The sequence below is a fragment of the Scyliorhinus torazame genome, chromosome 5 (genome assembly GCF_047496885.1).
Source record: "Scyliorhinus torazame isolate Kashiwa2021f chromosome 5, sScyTor2.1, whole genome shotgun sequence".
NCBI classification, from domain to species: domain Eukaryota; kingdom Metazoa; phylum Chordata; class Chondrichthyes; order Carcharhiniformes; family Scyliorhinidae; genus Scyliorhinus; species Scyliorhinus torazame.
Window position 1 is genome coordinate 212,842,376 of NC_092711.1, and position 20,575 is coordinate 212,862,950.

General features: G+C 49.1%; 1 protein-coding gene across 1 annotated transcript in view; it reads left to right on the plus strand.

The window, feature by feature from the left end:
- LOC140420930 (sodium- and chloride-dependent neutral and basic amino acid transporter B(0+)-like) overlaps nucleotides 1–20,575 on the plus strand; it is a 242,665-nt gene that overhangs the window by 165,010 nt on the left and 57,080 nt on the right. Inside the window, exon 10 of the mRNA XM_072505092.1 lies at nucleotides 8,430–8,548. Within this exon, the coding sequence (XP_072361193.1) occupies nucleotides 8,430–8,548 (119 nt within the window). The remainder of the gene's footprint in view (nucleotides 1–8,429; nucleotides 8,549–20,575) is intronic.

A 20,575-nucleotide genomic window follows, 5' to 3' on the forward strand; every position in this document is an offset into this window, starting at 1 on the left:
CTATGGGCGGAATTCTCTTTCCAGCAACGCCCGAATCACGAGGGCACTGAAGCAGTTTTAACAGTGGTAACAGAAGTTTAATATGAACAAATATTTACAGATTTGTGCCCAGCACCTCAGCCAACTTAACTGGTGTCTAACTTTCTGGCCTTACGAGCCCTAATGCTACTTCTAGGTGGTTCCCCAGACGGTACAGCAAGAGTGGAGGCGACCTGCTGTGATTCCAGCCCTGCGACCTGGGTCCTCGTTGGCGGTCGTCTTCTGGGGCGACCAGGCATGGAGGGCGTGGCTGCTGCTCAGGTATCCAGGGTGGTGTGGTTCATCACACTGGAGGGCCCCTCCAGGGCATTCCAGGCACTTGAACCGCATCTTCAGGAGCCCGAAGCACCGTTCGACCACTGACCTGGTTGCTGTATGGGCGTCATTGGAATGGTTTTCTGCGTCGACCTGTGGCCTCCAGATAGGCTTCATCAGCCACAACCACAGTGGATAACACTGCCACCCAGGAGTCAACCCACCCCAATGTGGGGAGGCGTCTTGAACATGTCAGGAATTGTCGAGTCTGCCAGAATGAAGGTGCCGTGCACACTGTCTGGGCATCGGGTGTAGAGGTGAATGATACGTAGTGATGGTCACATATTAGCTGCACATTCATCGAGTGGTAGCCCTTTCGGTTTGTGTAGAGCGGCCTGTTGTCTGCAGGTGCCCATAGGGAGACACACATCCCATCATTCATCCTCTGGATCCGGGTTAACCTGGCAATGGCGGCAAGCCCCGCCGCCCAGGCAGCCTGGTGGGCTTGGTCTGGGTATATAGGGCAACAATGACGGTGCGGATGCACCTGTGCTCTGACATCTTGAGATCTGGACAGGACCCCAATGGAAGGAGCCTATCGCATAAAGGTTCATGTCAACCGCCACCTTGATGTCCAGCGGGAGCAGGTGTCCTTCCCCATACCCCCGCGCTGTCAGGTGTGCCATCATCTGGCAGATATGTTGCACTGTCTCCCTACTCAGCCGGAATCTTCGACGGCATGCCGAGTCCATCAGGGACTCGAGTGAGAGGTGCTGCCGGTACACACGAGGCCTCATGCGGCGCCTCCTTGGCAGCTCCTTGTCACATGGGCTTGTAGGGCAGCCGGCAGTCCATCCTGGGCGGCTCCCACCTGTACTTCTGCGGCGCACTCTGCTGCTGCACGCTCCACTGATGCAGCTTCCTCCTGTTCGAACAGCTCTAGCTCGCACAGCCACAGGGCCTCCACCAGGGCTGCAGTGGCTAGCAGCAAGGCCACCATTGCTGGTTGACTTCCAATATCCATTGTCTTCAGGGGATGAAATGCCGATATGTTAGCATGATGCCTACCCCCTCCCCCCCTTTCCCCTCCCTTCCTCCACACCCCCCCCCTCCCCCCCCCCCCCCTGACCATGTCCACTGGGCTACATGGTGGCCCCAGTTGACACCGCGGACTCTGCCCCCATGTGTCCTCCTATCCCCGCTTCCATGGCCCATTGGTGGCCGACACCGTGGGGGCTTCTGGTCCTGGTGTCCATCCCTGGTGCCAAGGGCACCGTTGGCTGGCACTGCTCTCGCCAGCGGTATGCTCGGCGACCCCTGTAGGGGCTACTGTGGGTGTTGCCTTGGTGGGCCACCAGCGGGTTGGAGCGGGCTGGAGGGATTGTAGAGGAAGGGGGAATAGGGGCGCCCATACAGCTGGTGTCAATCTGCAGAACCCAGGGCCAGGTAGGGTTGTCAGTGGGTGGAAGCAAGACAGCTGGAGGAAGGGCGTACATCGCCCCAGTCCCATGGGGGGTCACCCAGGCCACTTGGCCAGTTCATCCGTCATCCAACCCCCCTCCCCCAGCACTGACATGACCCGCCACTCCTGCCAGCCCAGCCTGTGTCAGCCCGGCAGCCAACAGTCACTGCTCTCTGTCCTACTTCCACTTTCATCAGCCACAACGCCGGTTTCATGATTTCTAAAAGCACAGGTTAACTGCCCGTCGGGACCTCCTCAGCTCATCAGACTAGGAAATCGCGGAGGCCCCAGAGAATAACGGGCCGGACCCACTAATGATATGCAAACGGTGTTTGCTATACATGCGTTCGGATATGCATTGACACTGCTGTTGAGGTGACGGTGAATTGCGATTTGGCTTAAATCTGCGCTTGCCGCAATTTTGGCGTCGGAAACGATTCTCTGCCCAATCGCATTTCGTGATTTCGGCGTGACCAACACAGAATCCTGCCCAAAATCTATAGACATTAGCTGATCATTATTTTAGTCATCCCTTCAAAAAAAATCATGTGAGATTGTTCCTTGCTGGTTTTCACTGATCAGCTGAAAATATTTGATCTGTTGAGTTGCCCTAGCCTTCAATATCGTAATTTCCCAACAACAGATGTTCGGATAACTAGTCTGTAACACCCTGATTTCCATATCTCCCCTTTCTTAAATAACAGAGACACAGGATGGAATGCTCCCTTGCTCACGCTGGTAGGATCAATGGTAGGTTTTGAGGGGAGAGTTCTGCAAGGGATGCAAAAATCGGTACACCAGCATAAATTTCCTGTGGGATCTTCTGCTGGTGCATGTCATGGTGGATCAAGAAACCCGCTGGAGGCCAATGTGAAACTGAATTCCACCTCGCTAATAAGATGCAGATGAATGCTCAACCACCCATGCACAACTCTCTGCGAGAAAACACGCCTGTGCAAACAATGGAACAATGTGGCATGCAGATGTCGGTAGTCACCCGAACAATGCCCAGGGATGCATCCAGAGTCCAGGTTGGAGGTTACTGACAACCCTAGATTCTGGAGCAGTGGGTGGATGGAGCATCTACATGTGAAGGACATAAAGAAAAATTTCTCACTTCATATCATGATTCCTCTTAAGTTTACTCTGCAAGATGACTTCATGGTAGAAGAGTTAAGGCACTGGACACTGATGATAAAAAAATATTTTGACTCCCCGATTTAATTAAAGATTGGAATGTAACACTAAACACTCTGATGTTCCATTAAAGCTGGATATGGGTGCACATGCAAATCTAATCACAGAAGCAGATCTCAAACCAGTACACGAGATACCAAGAATTCAAAATTCAAACTGTAGTTTGACAGACTATAATGGGAACGCAACATTGATGAAAGGTTCCTGCTGCCTCACGATACAGAACGGTGGCCTCTGTAAGCCATTGGACTTTGAAATTGTGGGTGATACGAAGTCATGACTAATTGGGGAAGAGGCATGCATTAACTTAAATTTGGTGCAAATAAATCAGACTGCCAACACATCTCAGCATGAAACTGAGGGCAAAGAACTATTGTCATGGATGAACTACAAGCTAAAATGATGAGAAAGTATCAGAAGTAGCACTAAATGTGGAAGCACATGTCACATTTGTCGCAGACATTTTACCTGTATCTGATGCAAAGCTAAAGTTAATGGCAGTTAACTCTCTTTGCAGCATTCACTAACAGTTTTGTTGTCCTTTGTATGTTTCCCAATTCCAGGATCTGTGTTTATTTTTGCATTTCATTTTGGTCTCCCTTACCTCTTCCATTATCTCTGTTCACAATTTTTGACACATGCATTTAGGGCTGGACTCCCCATTGCCCAACGCCCAGAACGGGTCTCCCGATCCAGCAGAGAATGGAGCGTTGGCCGAAAACGGGATCAGCGCCAGTCACCAATCCTGTTCAGGTGCTCCAGTCCCACTTAGGCAGCAACAAGCAAGCTACATGCCCTGCGCCGGTGTCACCATAAAAATCAGTGATTTGCACTCATTTACATCTCATTAACAGGCTGAAATCCTGAATCTCAACCATGCGCACCCCGCCACCCCGTGATCCTTCAGCCCCCTTGGCCGGGAGTCATGCGGGAATTGGTAAGTATTTACAAGCGGGGCCCAGGCGCCACTGCCGTTGGGGGGGCATGGAAGGAAACACACTTTTTAGACTTTTAGGGCTTGCTGGGGAGCTTATGCCTGGGCCTCAGGGAGTAGTGGATGCACTCACGGTGCCCACTCAGGATTAGAGTGCCATGGCTGACACCACCATTACTGCCATAAATTCATTTAAACCCACACCCTAGCTGCAATTTACGGGTTGTTGAGATTTCTTACTGCTCACAAACCCAGCAAATGCTCTTAGAGCTACTGCTCATGTGGAAACCTAACCAGCCTGCCCATCTGGAAACCCTGATACCCCAGAAACATCATCAAGGGGTGGGGGTGGCATGATCAATCGCCAGCCTACCAGGTGTTGGCACTCCTCAGTGCACTCTTCAGAAAGGGCAGTCCCACAGCAGAGGAACCAGGGGATTTGCAGAGCAGGTGATTTGTTGGTAACAAGGGTTACTCGCTGAGCTCACGGCCAATGACGCTTGTGTGGAGGCCCTGGTCAAGGTGGAGAACCGTTATAACGACGCTCACTCAGGAGCGTCATTGATCGATGCATCAGCATGCCCAAGATGAATTTCTGATGCCTGGAACGCTCTGGTGCGGCACTCCAATATAGTCACCAGAGGTCTTTGAGCATCAGGGTGGCCTACTGCGTACTTCAGAACTATGATAATGGATGGTGCAGATGAAAGCAGTGGCGAGACTTTGGAGTCTGCTCCAGAGTCATGCCCAACATGTGATCCAGGGCTGCCGCAGACGGGACAACCTCATCACCTACCGATTTACAAACTACGAGACATGGACAGTGGCAGCTCTGCCGCCCTGTCTCAACTCTTCCCCCCATCCCACTGCACTTCACACCCCGCCCCCCCCCACAGACACAAAAGTCACCTTCCCCTGAGACTCCCTACCCTTCCTTCTCCCTGAGTCTCTGATTCCATCCACCTCTTCCTTCTCGCTTAGTCCTTCACTCCACCTTCCCCTTACCCTTCCACGCCCTCCCACTGCTACAGCTCCCTTCCCTGCTAAGATGGTCATACCAACATCACCATAGGGTCTTGTCCATGGGCTGGAGGAGGATGATGACAACTCATTGTGAGATGAGCTCTGCTGCTCCTCATTGTCTGACAATGTTTAACTCCTGTCTCTTATTATGGGCCAGGGTTTAGAGACCCCAAAGTATATCATGAAGTTCACCTGACCCACAACTTTTAATAGATTTTGGTTACGGGGAGCACAAGGGCCCACTCTACATGTGTGATGCAACATGTACTTTTAAAGTACTTTTAAAACAAAACAATCTTTATTATATGAATCCAGTTAACATTTTATAAACACACAGTAAACATTTTAGCAACTATCAACTCAAATACTCCCCCCAAAGAATACAGGACTCTATAAGTAACCCTTAATCTTTCCTAGCAACATCCATATGGTAAACCCTTTTCAAAGAAAGACAGCAGGTTTAAATTATCTACAGAAACAGGTATTACCTTGAAATCCTCAAATGAGCTGAAGATAATCTGGAGCTTGTAGAGAGAGCGATCATTATACAGCTGCTTGCTTTGCCTGCAGTTATCCAACTCTGAAAACAAAACTAAACACACACTGTACCTGCCAGCTCAAAAACTTAGTAAAGTAAAAACAGACAGACAGCCCAGCTCCACTCACACTCTGACATCACTGCAGCTATTTGATAAATACCCATTTCTTAAAAGTTCATCCACTACAGCTATTTGATAAACACCCCTTTATTAAAGGTACATCCACTACAACTATTTGATAAACATCCATTTCTTAAAGGTACTCTCACATGACACTCTAAGATGACATACCACTGTCCGACAGGATGATTCCTGCATGTGTGTCGGCAATTCCTTCTCACGGGCCCTTTTATGTTAGGGGGATTGAGTAGCAGCAGGAAATGGTAAATGGTTAGGACTCACTCACTGGGGATGCTGTCATACAAGACTGGCTCACAATGCTGTCCCCATGGCTTGCCAATTCTCTGTGACGGTGTAACCACGTGGACCCATCCGGCTGCCACACAACACCCAGCCCCAGTCCATCCTTCACATCGGGGAGACAGAGGTTTGAGGCAGATCGGACCGGTGGTGCACAAGTGTTTAATGATGAGTATTCATAATATTTGTGCCCTTGCTACCTATGCTATACGACACCTGTACCAACTTCAGTGTCATCTATCTTTGTATTCTTTCGTGTGCCGACTGCTTCTTCTAGGTGTTACCCCAGACAGTACATCAGACGGGGAGGTGGCCTGCTGCTTGTCTCGCCTTCTGCCCTGTGATGCAATTGGCATGTATCCTCTGGAGGGTATAGGCCTTGATGGACCCTGCCGACCTTTGGGTATCACAGGTGATAATATGTCAGCCAGTTCTCCCTGCTGTCTATAAGATGCGCCAGTGTCGGAGGGAGGGGCTGAGGTGTTCCACTGCCACCCCTGGGGATGGAGGGGAGACCAGAGTGAGCTCCGGAGACGCCACCATCATCTGGTGCTGCCAGTCCTGGAGGTCAACCCTTGTCTGAACCATGGTCTCGATGCCCTCAGCCTTGGCACACTGAGACAGGGTCATGTCCCTCGGCGACTGAGCCATGCCTTTACTGCCTCGGACATGTCCCTCTGTGAATGTGTCATGTCTTTTTGCGCCTGTGATATATCCCTCTTGTGACTGACTACGATCAGTCAGCACCTGGCCAATGCTCTCAACATCCACAACCATGACCCTTTCTAAATAGACCAAGCTTTGGATTACCACAGAAATGTCCATCTGCGCCCATGTGACATGTCTGCCTATGACTGCACCCTCTTGTCCTGCGCCTCAACTATGGACAGCAGAGTGTGCCCAAGTTTGGACATCATGACACATGGCACTGACATCTTTCCCCAGGCCTTCCAGGCGGATGCCACACTTTCAGTGTTGGCTTGGGTACCACGCATTGTCATTTCCATCTGCGCCTTAAAGTGGTTGATCTCCTCAGCTGGATCTACAGGAGCTGGAATGTTACTGACATCTCCTGCTGTAGATTCTAGCTCTGCTTCTGGAATCTACACTAGTGATGGAATCATCTTTTCCAGAAGTGCAACACCTGTCTGAGCAACAGTGGTTCTGTCCAAAACCCTCCCTCAGGAATCCCCATGATGTGCTGCAGCATGTGTATATGGTGCTCACCATGAGTTGACCCAGGAACCAGATTAACATTACCCACCAAGGTGATAGTCTCTGCGATAATAGATGGTGCAGCTGAAAGCGAGACGTCGGTGTCTTCCCTAGAGTCATGCCACGGGATGTTTTAAGGGTCTGGATGGGGCAAAGCAAACCCAGACAGCCCAGTCTTGTCTGATGGTAACACTGAAAGTCAAAAGACATGGAGCGGGATTCTCCGACCCTCCGTGCCGACATTGCGCGGGGGCGGAGAATTACCCAACATATGCTCCCATGCCGGCACGCGATTCTCCGGCGACCGGAGAATCGCCGCCAGTCACGCACGCGCAATCGACGTGCCCGCCGAGTCCCGCCGGCGTGGTTCACATGTGGTCCCACCCGGCAGGACCTCGGCATTCTGGCTGGGGCCATCCTGGTGGGGGGCTGGGACGTGGGTTTTATGGGGGTGATTGTAGTTGGTGGCATTTGTGTGCAAGGCTCCTGGCCAAAGAGGACAATACATGTGTGGGGTTTCATGGAGGGTGGCTTGTAAAGGAGATGCAGGCAGGTAGGGTGTTGTTGATTTCCATGGGATTGGGGGCTGATGTGAGGAGTGAGGGACAGGAGTGATGCTCTCGTTGATTTTCGTCCCTCCTATGCATTAACAGATTTGTACAATTTGTTGCAGAGTCACCATCTCACTTCATTGAGATCACCTTTAACTAAATTTAGAACCTCAGGAAAGTGTTCCATATTTCTTCCATTCAAGCACAATATTGGACTCAATCATGTTATGATCACAGTAAGATAGATGCTTCGCATGCCATTAGATTGTTAACTAAATCAGGCTCATTAATTACTAAATAATCGAATATGACTTGCTTCTGATGGGGTTTTGGACATATTGGGCTGAATTATGAGGGGTACCTGTGGGCGGGAAAGCTAGTCCCATTGACATTGGTGACCAGGAGAGAAGGCTCCAATGCCGTACACTGAAGCTATTCTTGAACATTTGGCATTCTGACCATTATGATGACATGAACCTCTCAGAGGAGCTCGCTGTAAATGGTCTCAAGGCACGGGCATGGAAATGTAAGCAGTAGAGTTCTCAACCTCCTCCAGGGACAGAGAATGATTACTCTGCTCTTGGTGCAAAGACAACTTAAGCACACACATGTCTTGTGCTGATATTCTCCCTCTTCGGGCTGGCAACCTGATTCAATCTCTTCAATTCTTCAGAAAATGGACTTATACTCAGGGGACAATTTCCTCATCAACTCTTTTTCTCTATTGGTGGGTTTTACTGAGCTGTATGAATTATTAATTGATCATTGATATCATGTCACATTTTCTTCATCAGAAACGGCGTTAACGACTTTGATGGACCAGTTCCCTAAATATCTACGATCAAAACGCATTCTTCTGACATCTGTGACTTGCTTCTTTTTTTTTTTAATTGGCCTTTTATGTATAACAGAGGTATGTTGACTTTTTATAGTATGCATTGTTTCCACATGTAGTGCTGTTTATAACTTGATGCAATGTGAAATTTCACAGGATTCTGTGTTTAGGAAGGATCTTGTGCATTGGTCCTGTTTTTTCCAGCTATTTAGTATTGTTTAGGAATGGTGTGGGACTGACTGACCCTTCCTCTCTGCTGTTACTCAATCCAAAGCCTGGAAACTGCCTTTAGATACCACCCGGTGAATCAAACTTACGTAGGCCCAGGTTTTCACAACAACGGAGAGCCTCCTTGTCATGCCAAAAATGGCAGATTAGCTTTGAAATCCCCTCCATGATGATGGCATTTCCTACCTTTGCACAGCCAGGACTGGAGTCAGGCTGGGATTTGTGCATGCTGTTCATGGAGGCAACTGACCATTTAAATCATCAGCTGCCTTCACATAAATGGGATTTTGGTAGGCTAGTGTAGAATCCACCAAAGTAGCATGCATAGTCAAGCAGGTAGAAAACAAAGACTGGGTTTATTTAGATGTACAGTAACCTCCATCCCAAAAGGATCTCCCTCCCCAACCTGCACCCAAGCTTTATATACTGGTTACCGTGAAAGTTCTGTGGAGGTAATGAGGAATCTGATAGTCCTTATACTGTGACCTCTACAGGAGTTATAACAGTCCTCCACCCAACCGCCCCCAGTTCAGGGAAATGTCCATTTCCTTGGATGGGTCTGAGGAAACCCTTGTTTTCCTCCCAGGAGATGGCACATGCCCATCCCACCCAGAGTCAAATGGATTAGCAGAGCGGGCGGTCCAGACTTTTAAACTCAGAATGAAGAAACAGACCTTGGGCTCCTGGTAGACTCAGCTGGCAGATTTATTTTCTGACCATCTTCTGGAATGTTGGCATCCTCGACGTCCAAATCAGGACTCTTCACGGCTGGCACAACCGGGGGCCACTGTTGCAGAGGTGGCAATCCAAGCGGTGGACTGGCCCAGACAGGGACTTCCAGGACGTGTTCAGGGACGTCGGAAATTCGGCTATGGTGCTGATCCACATGTCGATTTGACCCACGTCCTTGGGTCCACAACTGATCCGAGACTGGCCCAGTTTGGGCCAACATGGGGCTCTTTTGCAAAAGTTCCTCACGGGTACCAGATCCCGGAGGGCAAATGTGTGCAAAAGCTTTGTCGCCCTTTGTCAGCCTCTGTCTTGTACTGGCCCTGGCGGACCTTCCCGACAAAGTCTGGGATAACTAAAGTCAACTGGGTATGGAGGCGGTGACCCATCAATAATTTAGCCAGAGCAACCCCCGTCAGAGCATGTGGTGCCATCCAGTACCAGAAGAGAAATCTGCCAGCTGAGCCTCCCAAGGTCTGTTTCTTCATTCTGAGTTTAAAAATCTGGACCGCCCGCTCTGCCAATCCATTTCACTGTGTGTGGTATGGGGCATGTGTCGAATGCCTCTCATGGCCATGAATATCTTGAGCTCCACATGTTCCGTTGTCCAAAACCAGAACCTCCATTTTCATATGTTTGCTGAGCGATTGTCGCCATTTTCCTATGGTGGCCCAAGCTGTTGTTACCTGCTTCTTATGGACCTCCATTCACTGTGAGTAGGCGTCCACAATGATGAGACACATCGCTCCCTGGAATTGTCCCACAAATCAAGATGGAGGCGGGACAAAGAATGGTCCAATCATTCCCATGGGTGGAGCGGCACCGCCTGCGGAAGCTTCTAGTGTTCTTGGCACTGCACACAATGCTGGACCAACTTCTCTATGTCCACATCAATCCCTGGCTACCAGACACAGCTGTGGGCTAGTATCTTCATTTTGGATGCGCCCGGTGGCTGTTGTGGAGGTCCTGCAAACGTGACTCACGTACGCGCTCGGAAACTACCGCTTGCGTCCCCCACAGGATGCCCCCCCGTCCTCAATGCTTAATTCGGGCACCTTGTTGGTCTATGCCTTCATGTCTGAACCATGGTCTCAATGCCCTCAGCCGTGGCACACTGAGACTGGGTTATGTCCCTCGGCGACTGAGCCATGCCTTTACTGCCTCGGTCATGTCTCTCTGGAAATGTGTCATGTCTTTTTGCACCTGTGACTGACTACGATCAAACGGGTCTGTTTGAGTTGAGCCGCAGATGCGGGACGCTGTGATTGGCAGGGAGTCCATAAAATGGAGGGCGGCAATGACTTTGTCAACTGATGCTGGTGCGGGGGACCTGGTGGGGAGACGGAGGTGGCTCAACGCATCGGCGTGTGGAATCTTCGCTCCGGAATGGTGTCACGACATGTACTCATAGTGGCTAAAATCAATGCCCATCGTTGGACCCTGGGGGAGGCGATAGGGGGAATCAACCGGTTCTCCTTAAAAAAAGCCCAATAAGGGCTTGTGTTCCATGAAAATAGTGAATAGATGTCCGTAGACATAGGGATGGAATATTTTTACATCAAATACAACGGCCAACCCTTCGTTCTCGAATTGCGGGTAGTTTTTCACGGCATCCACCAATGTCCGAGATGCAAAAGCAATGGGGCGTTCTGATTCGTCGTCTATTCGATGGGCGAGGACAGCCCCGACCTCGTGGGGGACGCATTGCATGTCAATGAAATGGTTTGGATGGGTCGAAGTGGGTCAGCAGATGGGATAATGACAGATGCTTCTTGACTGACAGAAGTGACCAGTCCCAACACTGTCCTTTATTTAACAGCCAATATCGTGGCGAGGTTTGGTATAAATTTGCCAAAATACTTGACAAGGCCCAAAAACAGATGCAGCTCCATTAGGCCATTGGGCACTTGGGCCTAGCGGATCTCTTGTACCTTCTCTTCCATTGGGTGCAATCCATGCAATAACCCCAGTAGGTAATCTCGGCTGCGTTATATACGCACGTCTCTCTCTGGAGGTGGATCCAGTCTCCTCAAAATGGAGGACATCTGCCAAGTTCTCCAGGTGCTCCCGGTCGACCCCATTAAAAGGACATTGTCAAGGTACACCACTGTGCGTGAAAGTCCATGCAGGATGTTCTCCAGCATCTGTTTGGAAGATGGTGCAAATAGAAGAAAATCTAAAGGGCAGACGGGTATGTTCATATAGCCCATGGTGCATGTTGATGGTCACGAACCATCTGGAATCTGGAGCCAGGCGCAGACATCTTCAACCTCGCTTTACAACAATCTGAGGTCCCTATCTGCTTCAAGAAGACGACCATCATCCCTGTACCAAAGAAAACTCAAGCAGCGTGCCTTAATGACTATCGTCCAGTGGCTCTGACATCCATCATCATGAAGTGCTTTGAAAGGTTAGTCATGGCACGAATCAACTCCAGCCTCCCGAAGTGCCTTGATCCACTACAGTTCGCCTACCACTGCAACAGGTCCACAGCAGACGCCATCTTCATGGACCTGCACTCTACCCTGGAACACCTAGATAACAAAGACACCTATGTCAGACTCCTATTTATCGACTACAGCTCAGCCTTCAACACCATCATTCCTACGAAACTCATCTCCAAGCTCCGTGGCCTTGGCCTCGGCTCCTCCCTCTGCGACTGGACCCTGAACTTTCTAACCCACAGGCCACAATCAGTAAAGATAGGCAACAACACCTCCTCCACGATTATCCTCAACACCGGTGCCCCACAAGGTTGTGTCCTCAGCCCCTACTATACTCCTTATACACCTATGACTGTGTAGCCAAATTCCCCTCCAACTCGATTTTCAAATTTGCTGATGACACCACCGTAGTGGGTCGGATTTCAAACAATGACGAGACAGAGTACAGGAATGAGATAGAGAACCCGATGAACTGGCGCGACAACAATCATCTCTCCCTCACTGTGAACAAAACGAAGGAGATTGTCATCGACTTCAGGAAGCGTAGTAGAGAACATGCCCCTGTCTACATCAATGGGAACGAAGTAGAAAGGATCGAGAGCTTCAAGTTTTTAGGTGTACAGATCACCAACAGCCTGTCCTGGTCCCCCCATGCCGACACTATAGTTAAGAAAGCTCACCAATGACTCTACTTTCTCAGAAGACTAAGGAAATTTGGCATGTCAGCTACGACCCTCACCAACTTCTACAGATGCACCATAGAAAGCATTCTTTCTGGTTGTATCACAGCTCGGTATGGAGCCTGCTCTGCCCAAGACCGCAGGAAACTACAAAAGATTGTGAATGTAGCCCAGTCCATCACGCAAACCAGCCTCCCATCCATTGACTCTATCTATAATTCCCGCTGCCTCAGAAAGGCAGCCAGCATAATTAAGGACCCCCACGCACCCCGGACATACTCTCTTCCACCTTCTTCCGTCAGGAAAAAGATACCAAAGTTTGAGGTCACATACCAACCAATTCAAGAACAGCTTCTTCCCTACTACCATCAGACTTTTGAATGGACCTACCTCGTATTAAGTTGATCTTTTCTCTACACCTTGCCATAACTGTAACATTATATTCTGCAGTCTCTCCTTCCTTCCCTATGTACGGTATGCATTGTTTGTACAGCATGCAAGAAACAATACTTTTCACTGTATACTAATACACATGACAAAAATAAATCAAATCAAATCAAAAAAGCTGGAGTTATGCGTGGATCATGTCTAGTTTTGAAAATGATCGGCCTCTACTGAGTTTGACATACAGAGCCTCAATGCGAGAGACTGCCGAATCTGGTGTAATTCCTCTGGTAAGGGTTTTATCGTACTTTTCATAATATTCCTCCAAGTTCTGTCGGAGCTCATCAGTGGCATTTACATGCACCCTTTCCCTCTTCTGTATGTCTATCAGCTGATTAAGGCCTACCCTGGCCGGTATGTCTGGTTTGATACAGAATGTGCTGTTGGTAATGTTGCAATGTGTTGAGCCATACTGTTACTGTTTCAGGGAGGTGGTAAGGCAGTATTCTCCTGCTCCCTTGTAAGCTACCCGAGTGATATCTGTGTCTGGGCTGTGAGCTTCTGTGGTGCAGTTTAAGCTAGTGTTAGAGGAGAGATATTTATGTGTAATGTGGATGAGTTGAGGGTAGTTCTGGATTCTCCAGTATCCCAAAGGAATTCAACGAGGTGGCCTCGTACCTCGCCATCTACCAGGGGTCTCCCTACACTATCCCACCTGGTGTTGCAAACCCACATTGTGCATGGAGCGGCTGGGTCCTTCCAGCTGATGTGGGCGGCGTTCCCATTTGTACCTGGAGTCTTATTTAGCTAGTGGAGCCGATGATTCAAGTTGTCTCGGGATTGTGTGTATGATGTTGCTAACTTTTGGTGGCTCTTAATTTGGTTCTGTTTAATCACGTCCCACCAGAGTCGCCAGTAAATGTTGCGCGTTGTGTCTTTACTTAATTTGCTCTGTTTTATAACCTTGGCTCTAGAGTCGGCAGGTATCTTTATCATACCACCACGAGGTTCACATTCAAGTGCTAATCAATAACTCAATACACCAGTTAGTAAGTTTCAAATCAAAACACATTTATACACAGTCAATCACTACTCATGTATAAAACTACTTACTAGACTATCTCTAACACTAAGAGGCCTATACTTAGCTTTGGAACTGGCCCACCAGGTCAGGGGAACAAATGGCCTTTTGTTCGATTCTGAGTCCGCAGGCTTCAAAGCTGGTATAGACTGGTAGCTAGAAGTGCCTATCTCGTAGCGAGCGTTGACTGGAGACTTACTTGGTTGGTGCAGCTGATAGGCAGGTCACGGTCAAGGGTAGTTTCGAGCTGCTGAGGGGCCCTGCCAAGAAGGACGAATTGAATTTGGGGACTTTATTTTATAGTCCCCAGGGGCTTCGCACCCTTTTGGGCGGACCCCGTACCTGGTTCCAAGTGATTGGACTAAGTTCTGATCACTTGGATCGATTTCTCCAATACTGGAGCTGTTCCCTGATCGCTGGGTGGTTCCTAAGTGTCCGTTGGCCTTCCTTTGTATTGGCTCCTGCTGCCGCCGAGGAGTCTGGCTTGGCCTTGTTTATCTTAACTGTTTCCAATTGTTCCCGGTGATCGCTCATTAATATGTAGATGGTTGATAGCTTCAGTGCTGTCTGGGTTCCTGCAAGTTCTGATATACAGGAAACTTTGCACCTGCTTGTTTTTCCTGCGTTTGACTGAATTTCCCTGCATTCTTAGCGGATCTCCATTTTAAAGTCGGGAAGTGGCCAACCCAGGTGGCTACACCCCCTCCTTGTGATCCCTCACGCGAAGCGTGAAGGATCACATAACTGCGTCGTCTTCACTCACTGACCCAACGATCACTCTTCCATAGCCTCTACAATGACCATAACTATGCAAGAAAATTTTAACTGACAATTCTAAGTTGCGCTATGTCACAACAGGGACATGGAGTACAACATATGAAAAAACAGGACCTCTAACTATCTTCCATAAACTACACTCACTTAAACATCCAATCATACTAACTTCCTAACAATACAAAAATAATGGCAGCATTCACGTTGTCCTCTGGCTTGGCGGTCAAGCACAGAGTTGTACAGTCTTTCAGTTGCAAATGAGACATATTTCTTTATTCACAAATGACGCAAAACGAATGTCCTTTATTGTAGATCAAGGGATTCGGGGGCCTGGTGAAAACCGAAAGTAGGGGATCTTATCCTGCATACCGGGGTGCGAGAGCGGTAGGCTCTCCTTCGCCATTTTCTCATGCGGATAGTCTGCACGATGCTGCAGAATATCGCCAATGCTAAAAGGGATTCAATTACATATGAAAGGGAGTACCACGTTATAAACCTATCACACCATGATGGTGTGTTATTACTTGTCACTGGGCTCTGGGTGCTATGGGGAAGTGAATCATTGACAGCAGGGGGGGTTGGGGTCAAGGGGTTCGCGTTCGCGCGTAACCGAATACAAATTATAAGATAACGAAAAACACGTATGTTTCTTCATTGTTCTCTTCTTTCTTCTCTTCTCTTCCTTTTCGTCTCTTCTCGCTTCCTGGAGCTTCGGGGATTCTGTGGTTCAAGCATAGTTTCTGTTACCATCTTGTTTAATATCTTGAACGTTAGCATGTCTGTCTTTTAGTGCCAATTTCCCTTTATAATTTGTCACTATGTGTGACCCCCTCATTTTAAAAAAAAACGAATATTTGGACTAGACATCTAAGAAAATACTGCCGTACTGCGAGCCGTCTCGCAGCCTGTGTAATTTACCATCCCAGTGTTTGAGGATGTAAATTGCATAGGGAAGCAACCTTAGGATTGCCAAAATCAAACAAAAGAATTTTGAACGTAACGAGCCAAAATAGGGTGCGTATGGGCCGCGGCGGGTAAGATGTGGATGGAATCCTCGGGTAGGACGGTGATAAATGCTGTATGTGCTCGACCTGAGCGTAGCTGACCAGAGAGGGTCCTCAGGCAGGGCGGGGACCAATGCCATTTCTCCACTGCCTGAGCAACTGGCAAGACGGGTTAGAATGTGGTCGTCGTGGGGGCTGCCTCTCGAATTAGGAGAGCAACTATGAGTCAGGTTCTGTCGACAGACTAGTTCCTCTGAACTTTTGTCTGAGACAAACTTGTACCTTTAACAAGGTTCTGTCGACAGACTAGTTCCTCTGAACTATTGGCTGGGACAAACTTGTTCCATTAATTAGTTTCTGGGGACAAACTAGATCCTCTAACAGCCATTGGCCGGCAAAGGGGGTGGTGACGTGGGGCCGTGAAAAAACTTTCCGAGTTTACACACAACACTTAACGATAACACTAACGAACAAACATTCAACAAACATGGTGCACGTTCCATCAGAAAGGACACCGTTTCTCCCAAGCGGTTCCATTTAAAACATCATCTGGACACCACAGTTATCAGTTGCGAACAGGGTCGCAAAGGGGTTCTCGTTTTGGGAGTCAGACTCAATGTCATCACCTTCTCCCGGATGCCATACTCTTGAATGGACGAGGGTTGCTAAAGCTGCATGGTGTGACTTAGGGTCCATCTCGTCGTTTCGGACGAGCCTGTACGAATTATCACGGTGCCAAATAGTCGTGTCTAATTCTGTGGAGATGTAGTCGGGGTCCTCATCGTAGGGCGGTGGTCTTTGGTGAGGTTTGTTAAGGAATGTGATCAGGAAGGGATCACTCGAATCGTGTTCAGATTCGCTGGGTGTGGGGCCTGTTGCATGGGGAGAGGAGGGAGGCGTGCTGTAGCTATTGTCTGTGTCACAGTCGCTGTCGCTGCTGCTGCTATCTGAGGGAGTTCTGGGGCGGAGTCTAAAGTTCGGGGGTGGAGTCGAGGTCGAGTCCGTGGATGGGGTGGATGTGTTGGGGGAGGGTACGGATATGTTGTCTGTGGGCGGGGCGTGGTCTGCTGTGTCGAGCATGACGTGGTCTGCGTGGTTAGACTGTGAGCCATATGCCTTGAGCTGGTTAATATGAAACCACGCGGTCTTCCGGTTGGGTACTTAATCTTATAAACGGAGGGGCTTTACTTTGTCCGCAATGGAGTACGGACCCGAATACGTAGGTGACAGGAACGTGCTGGGGTTGTAAATGGAGAGCATGACCTGCTGTCCTACATCAAACTCAGTCGTATGCACTCTCTTGTCGAAACAGGCCTTGCTCTGTTTCGTCCTGGTGCCTAATTTTACTGCGGCTGCTAGCTGAGCCGTTTTTACATTCTCTACTAATTGTTTCACTGCATTCTCGTGTGTGAGGGCCATTACTTCGGGAAGGTCAAGTCAAGTCCAAATAAAAATGTTGTGCCTTTCATGGGGCGTCCAGTCATGAGAGTGTGTGGGTGTATCCTGTGGATGTCGAAACAGTGTTACGCAAAAACATTAGGGCAAAAGGGAGGACTGAATCCCAAGTGGTGCTGTTTTGTTGGACCATTGTCCTGAGGGATGCTTTTAGGGTCTGATTCATTCGCTCCACAATACCACTTGACTGGGGGTGGTATGCGATGTTGAATTTTTGGGTAATGCCAAATATCGTGAGGACGTTCTTCATGACACGTCCCGTAAAATGGGAACCTTGGTCGGATTCAATGGTGCGGGGGAGTCCCCATCTCATAAAGATGTGGTGGGTTATAATCTTAGCTGTCGTCTTTGCCGTGTTTGTTCTAGATGGGAATGCTTCTACCCATTTCGTAAACGTGTCTATAACAACTAACACATACTTGTGACCATTCCTGCAAGGGGGCAATGGTCCGATAAAATCAATCTGGAGGTTAGTCCAGGGGCCGTTAACGGGGCGGGTGTGGCTAAGCTGAGCTTTTTTCGCATATCTGTCCGGATTGTTTTGGGCACAGATAAGGCAATTTTCTACATAGTGCGTGACGTCTTCCTTTAAATTCGGCCACCAACAGAGCTGCCTGAGGTGGGCTGTAGTGGGGTCAATTCCCTGATGCCCATGACTATCATGGAACAAACCACTAAGCTGATTCCTGTCCTGTTCAGGAACTACATAAAGGGTGTCTTTTAGGACCACACCGTCATGTGTGGTCAGTGCATTTTTAAACCTATCGTATGGGGCTGGAAATTTTCCTTTTAAAATCTCCCTGAGATTACTATCTTGCTTCTGGGCCTGCACTAAATCTTCGATATTTGTCTGTGAGACCTGAACTGCATTCACTGGGGCGCTTTCGGGGGGGGGTTCCAAAAATATCCATGTCTGGAGCCTGCTTTAGCCAGTGCGTCGGCTTTTACATTTCCAGATGGGGAGGAACGGTGGTGACTTAGTACTTTAGTAATACCAAATATCCTGTCCTGTGCTTTGTCCAAAATGTGCCGGAGCAATGGGGCTGAAGGGAGGGGTTTTCCGTCCGCGGAAACAAATCCTCTTGCTTTCCACAGGGGTAGGAATTCTGTGAGGCTGTTACAGACATAGAGGCTGTCCGAGTATATGTCTGCTGGGCTGGGAAAGGAATCTGGATGGTCTACAATGTATGCAATGGCTGCTAGTTCTGCCACCTGCGCGCCTAAGTGTCCTGGCAGTTTTAACGAGATTTCTTCTAGGGCGCGTCCCTGCGCGTCCTCAACATAGATGCCACATCCTGTAATGTGCTTCTCGTTTAATATAGTGGAAGAACCATCCACATATATTCGCAAGGGTGCGCACGTGCCTGTGTGCTGGGGGCTCTGGGGTGAACTACCTATCTTTTTGGGGGGTGTTTTTGCGATAAAGGGGCCTGTGTTGTGGTACGGTGAGATGATTTCACATTCGTGGGGGGTGCCTGGGTACTGAAGGTTGTCGGCTAGGAAAGTGTGGTTCTTGGTCCTTTTAACAGTGATGTCCCGTCCCTGCAAAAGAAGGGTCCATCTGGCTGCTCTGATCTGGCTTACTGTGCCGTCCTTAAGTCGTCCGTCTAGTAAAAGTTGGGTGGGGGTGTGTTCCGTGAGGATTGTGATGGGGTTTAGTCCGGTGATATATGAAAAGTATTGAACTGCCCAGAAAACTGCGAGCAGGTGCCTTTCACAGGGTGAAAATCCCTGCTCCACAGGATCTAAAACTCTGGAGGCGTAAGCCACGGGTCTTAACTGTTCGTGCCGTTCCTGGAGGAGCACGATCTGTGCTAGCTATCTCTATAGCATAGGGGGAAAGTGGGTCTGGAACCTGTAGTGCGGGGGCTGCAATGAGTGCGCGCTTTAAACCATCTACAGCATCAGTGTGCCGCGGAAGCCATTCCCCAGGGGCTCCTTTCTTTAGGAGTTCCAAGAGGGGTGCTGCTTTGGTGGCGAAACCGTCAATATGGTTTCGGCAGTAGCCAACCAGTCCTAAAAACGACCGGAGGGCGGAAACATTCTGGGGAAGGGGCAATTTGACAATCGAGTCCACTCTTTTATGCTCGATCTCGCGTTTACCATGAGTGATAATCGTTCCCAAATATACCACTTCGTTTTCCAAAATTTGGGCTTTCTTGGGGTTCACTTTACATCCAGTTCGCTGTAGGAGTTCCAGGAGTTCGGACAGAAGCGCGATGTGCTCTGCCTTGGTGTCTGTCTGCAGTAATAGGTCGTCTACATACTGGACCAGACATTCGGGGCGAGAAAATGTTGATAAACCATTGGCCAGCTGTCGTTGGAAAATGGAGGGGGAGTTGTGGAATCCTTGTGGAAGGCATGTCCACATGTACTGCTGACCTTTAAAAGTGAAGGTAAATTTGTACTGGCATGCTTTTGCCAATGGAATGGACCAGAATCCGTTACTGATGTCCAAAACCGTAAAATATCGTGAATTGAGTCCCTGTTTGAGCATGGTCTCGGGACTTGTGGCTACCGTGGGGTCTGCTGCGGGGGTGACTTAGTTGAGTTCCCGGTAATCGATGGTCAGTCGCCATGATCCATCGGGTTTTCTCACTGGCCAAATCGGAGCATTATTAGTAGAGGCTACTGATCTAAGTATGCCTTGTTCTAATAAACTATCAATAACTTTTGAGATTTCTCCCTCTGCCTTTTGGGGAAATCCATATTGCTTCTGGGGTCTAAGGTCAGGTCCTGTTATTTGAACCGCACCAGCCATCCTGCCACAGTCATGTAAATGACTTGCAAATGCGATCCTGTTTTTCTGGAGAACTGCCCTGACCTGTCTGTCTGCGCTAATCGTGGTCGGGTCAAACCAAAAATCGCCGACTGCGCTAATCTTATTAGCATACTCACCTACTGTGAGCGTTGCGGGGGCTCTTGCTGACTTTGTCATTTGCCAGACACATTGATTGACCAAAACTAGGGGGTGTTTTGTTGTAATGTTGCCAATTTGAATGGGTACAGGGGCTGTGATGTGTTCCTGTTGTGAGTGGGCTGTGAAGCCGCTGAGGGTGATTGTGGCTGTAGTGGGCCACGTATCTTTTTGGAATATGGTGGAGGAATTAATTGTGGTGCGGGACCCTCCTGTGTCCCAGAGAAATTCGATGGGCTGTCCCCGTATTTTCGCTGCAACGACTGGTTGGCCGTACCTATCCCAAAGGGTGTCGCAGACCCAGGTGGGGGAGCCCGAACACCATCAGTCAGTTCCGTTCATGTCTGTCTGGTCTGAATGGGTGCTTACACTATGTATGGGCTTTGTCCTGTTTCTATTCAGAGTGCCT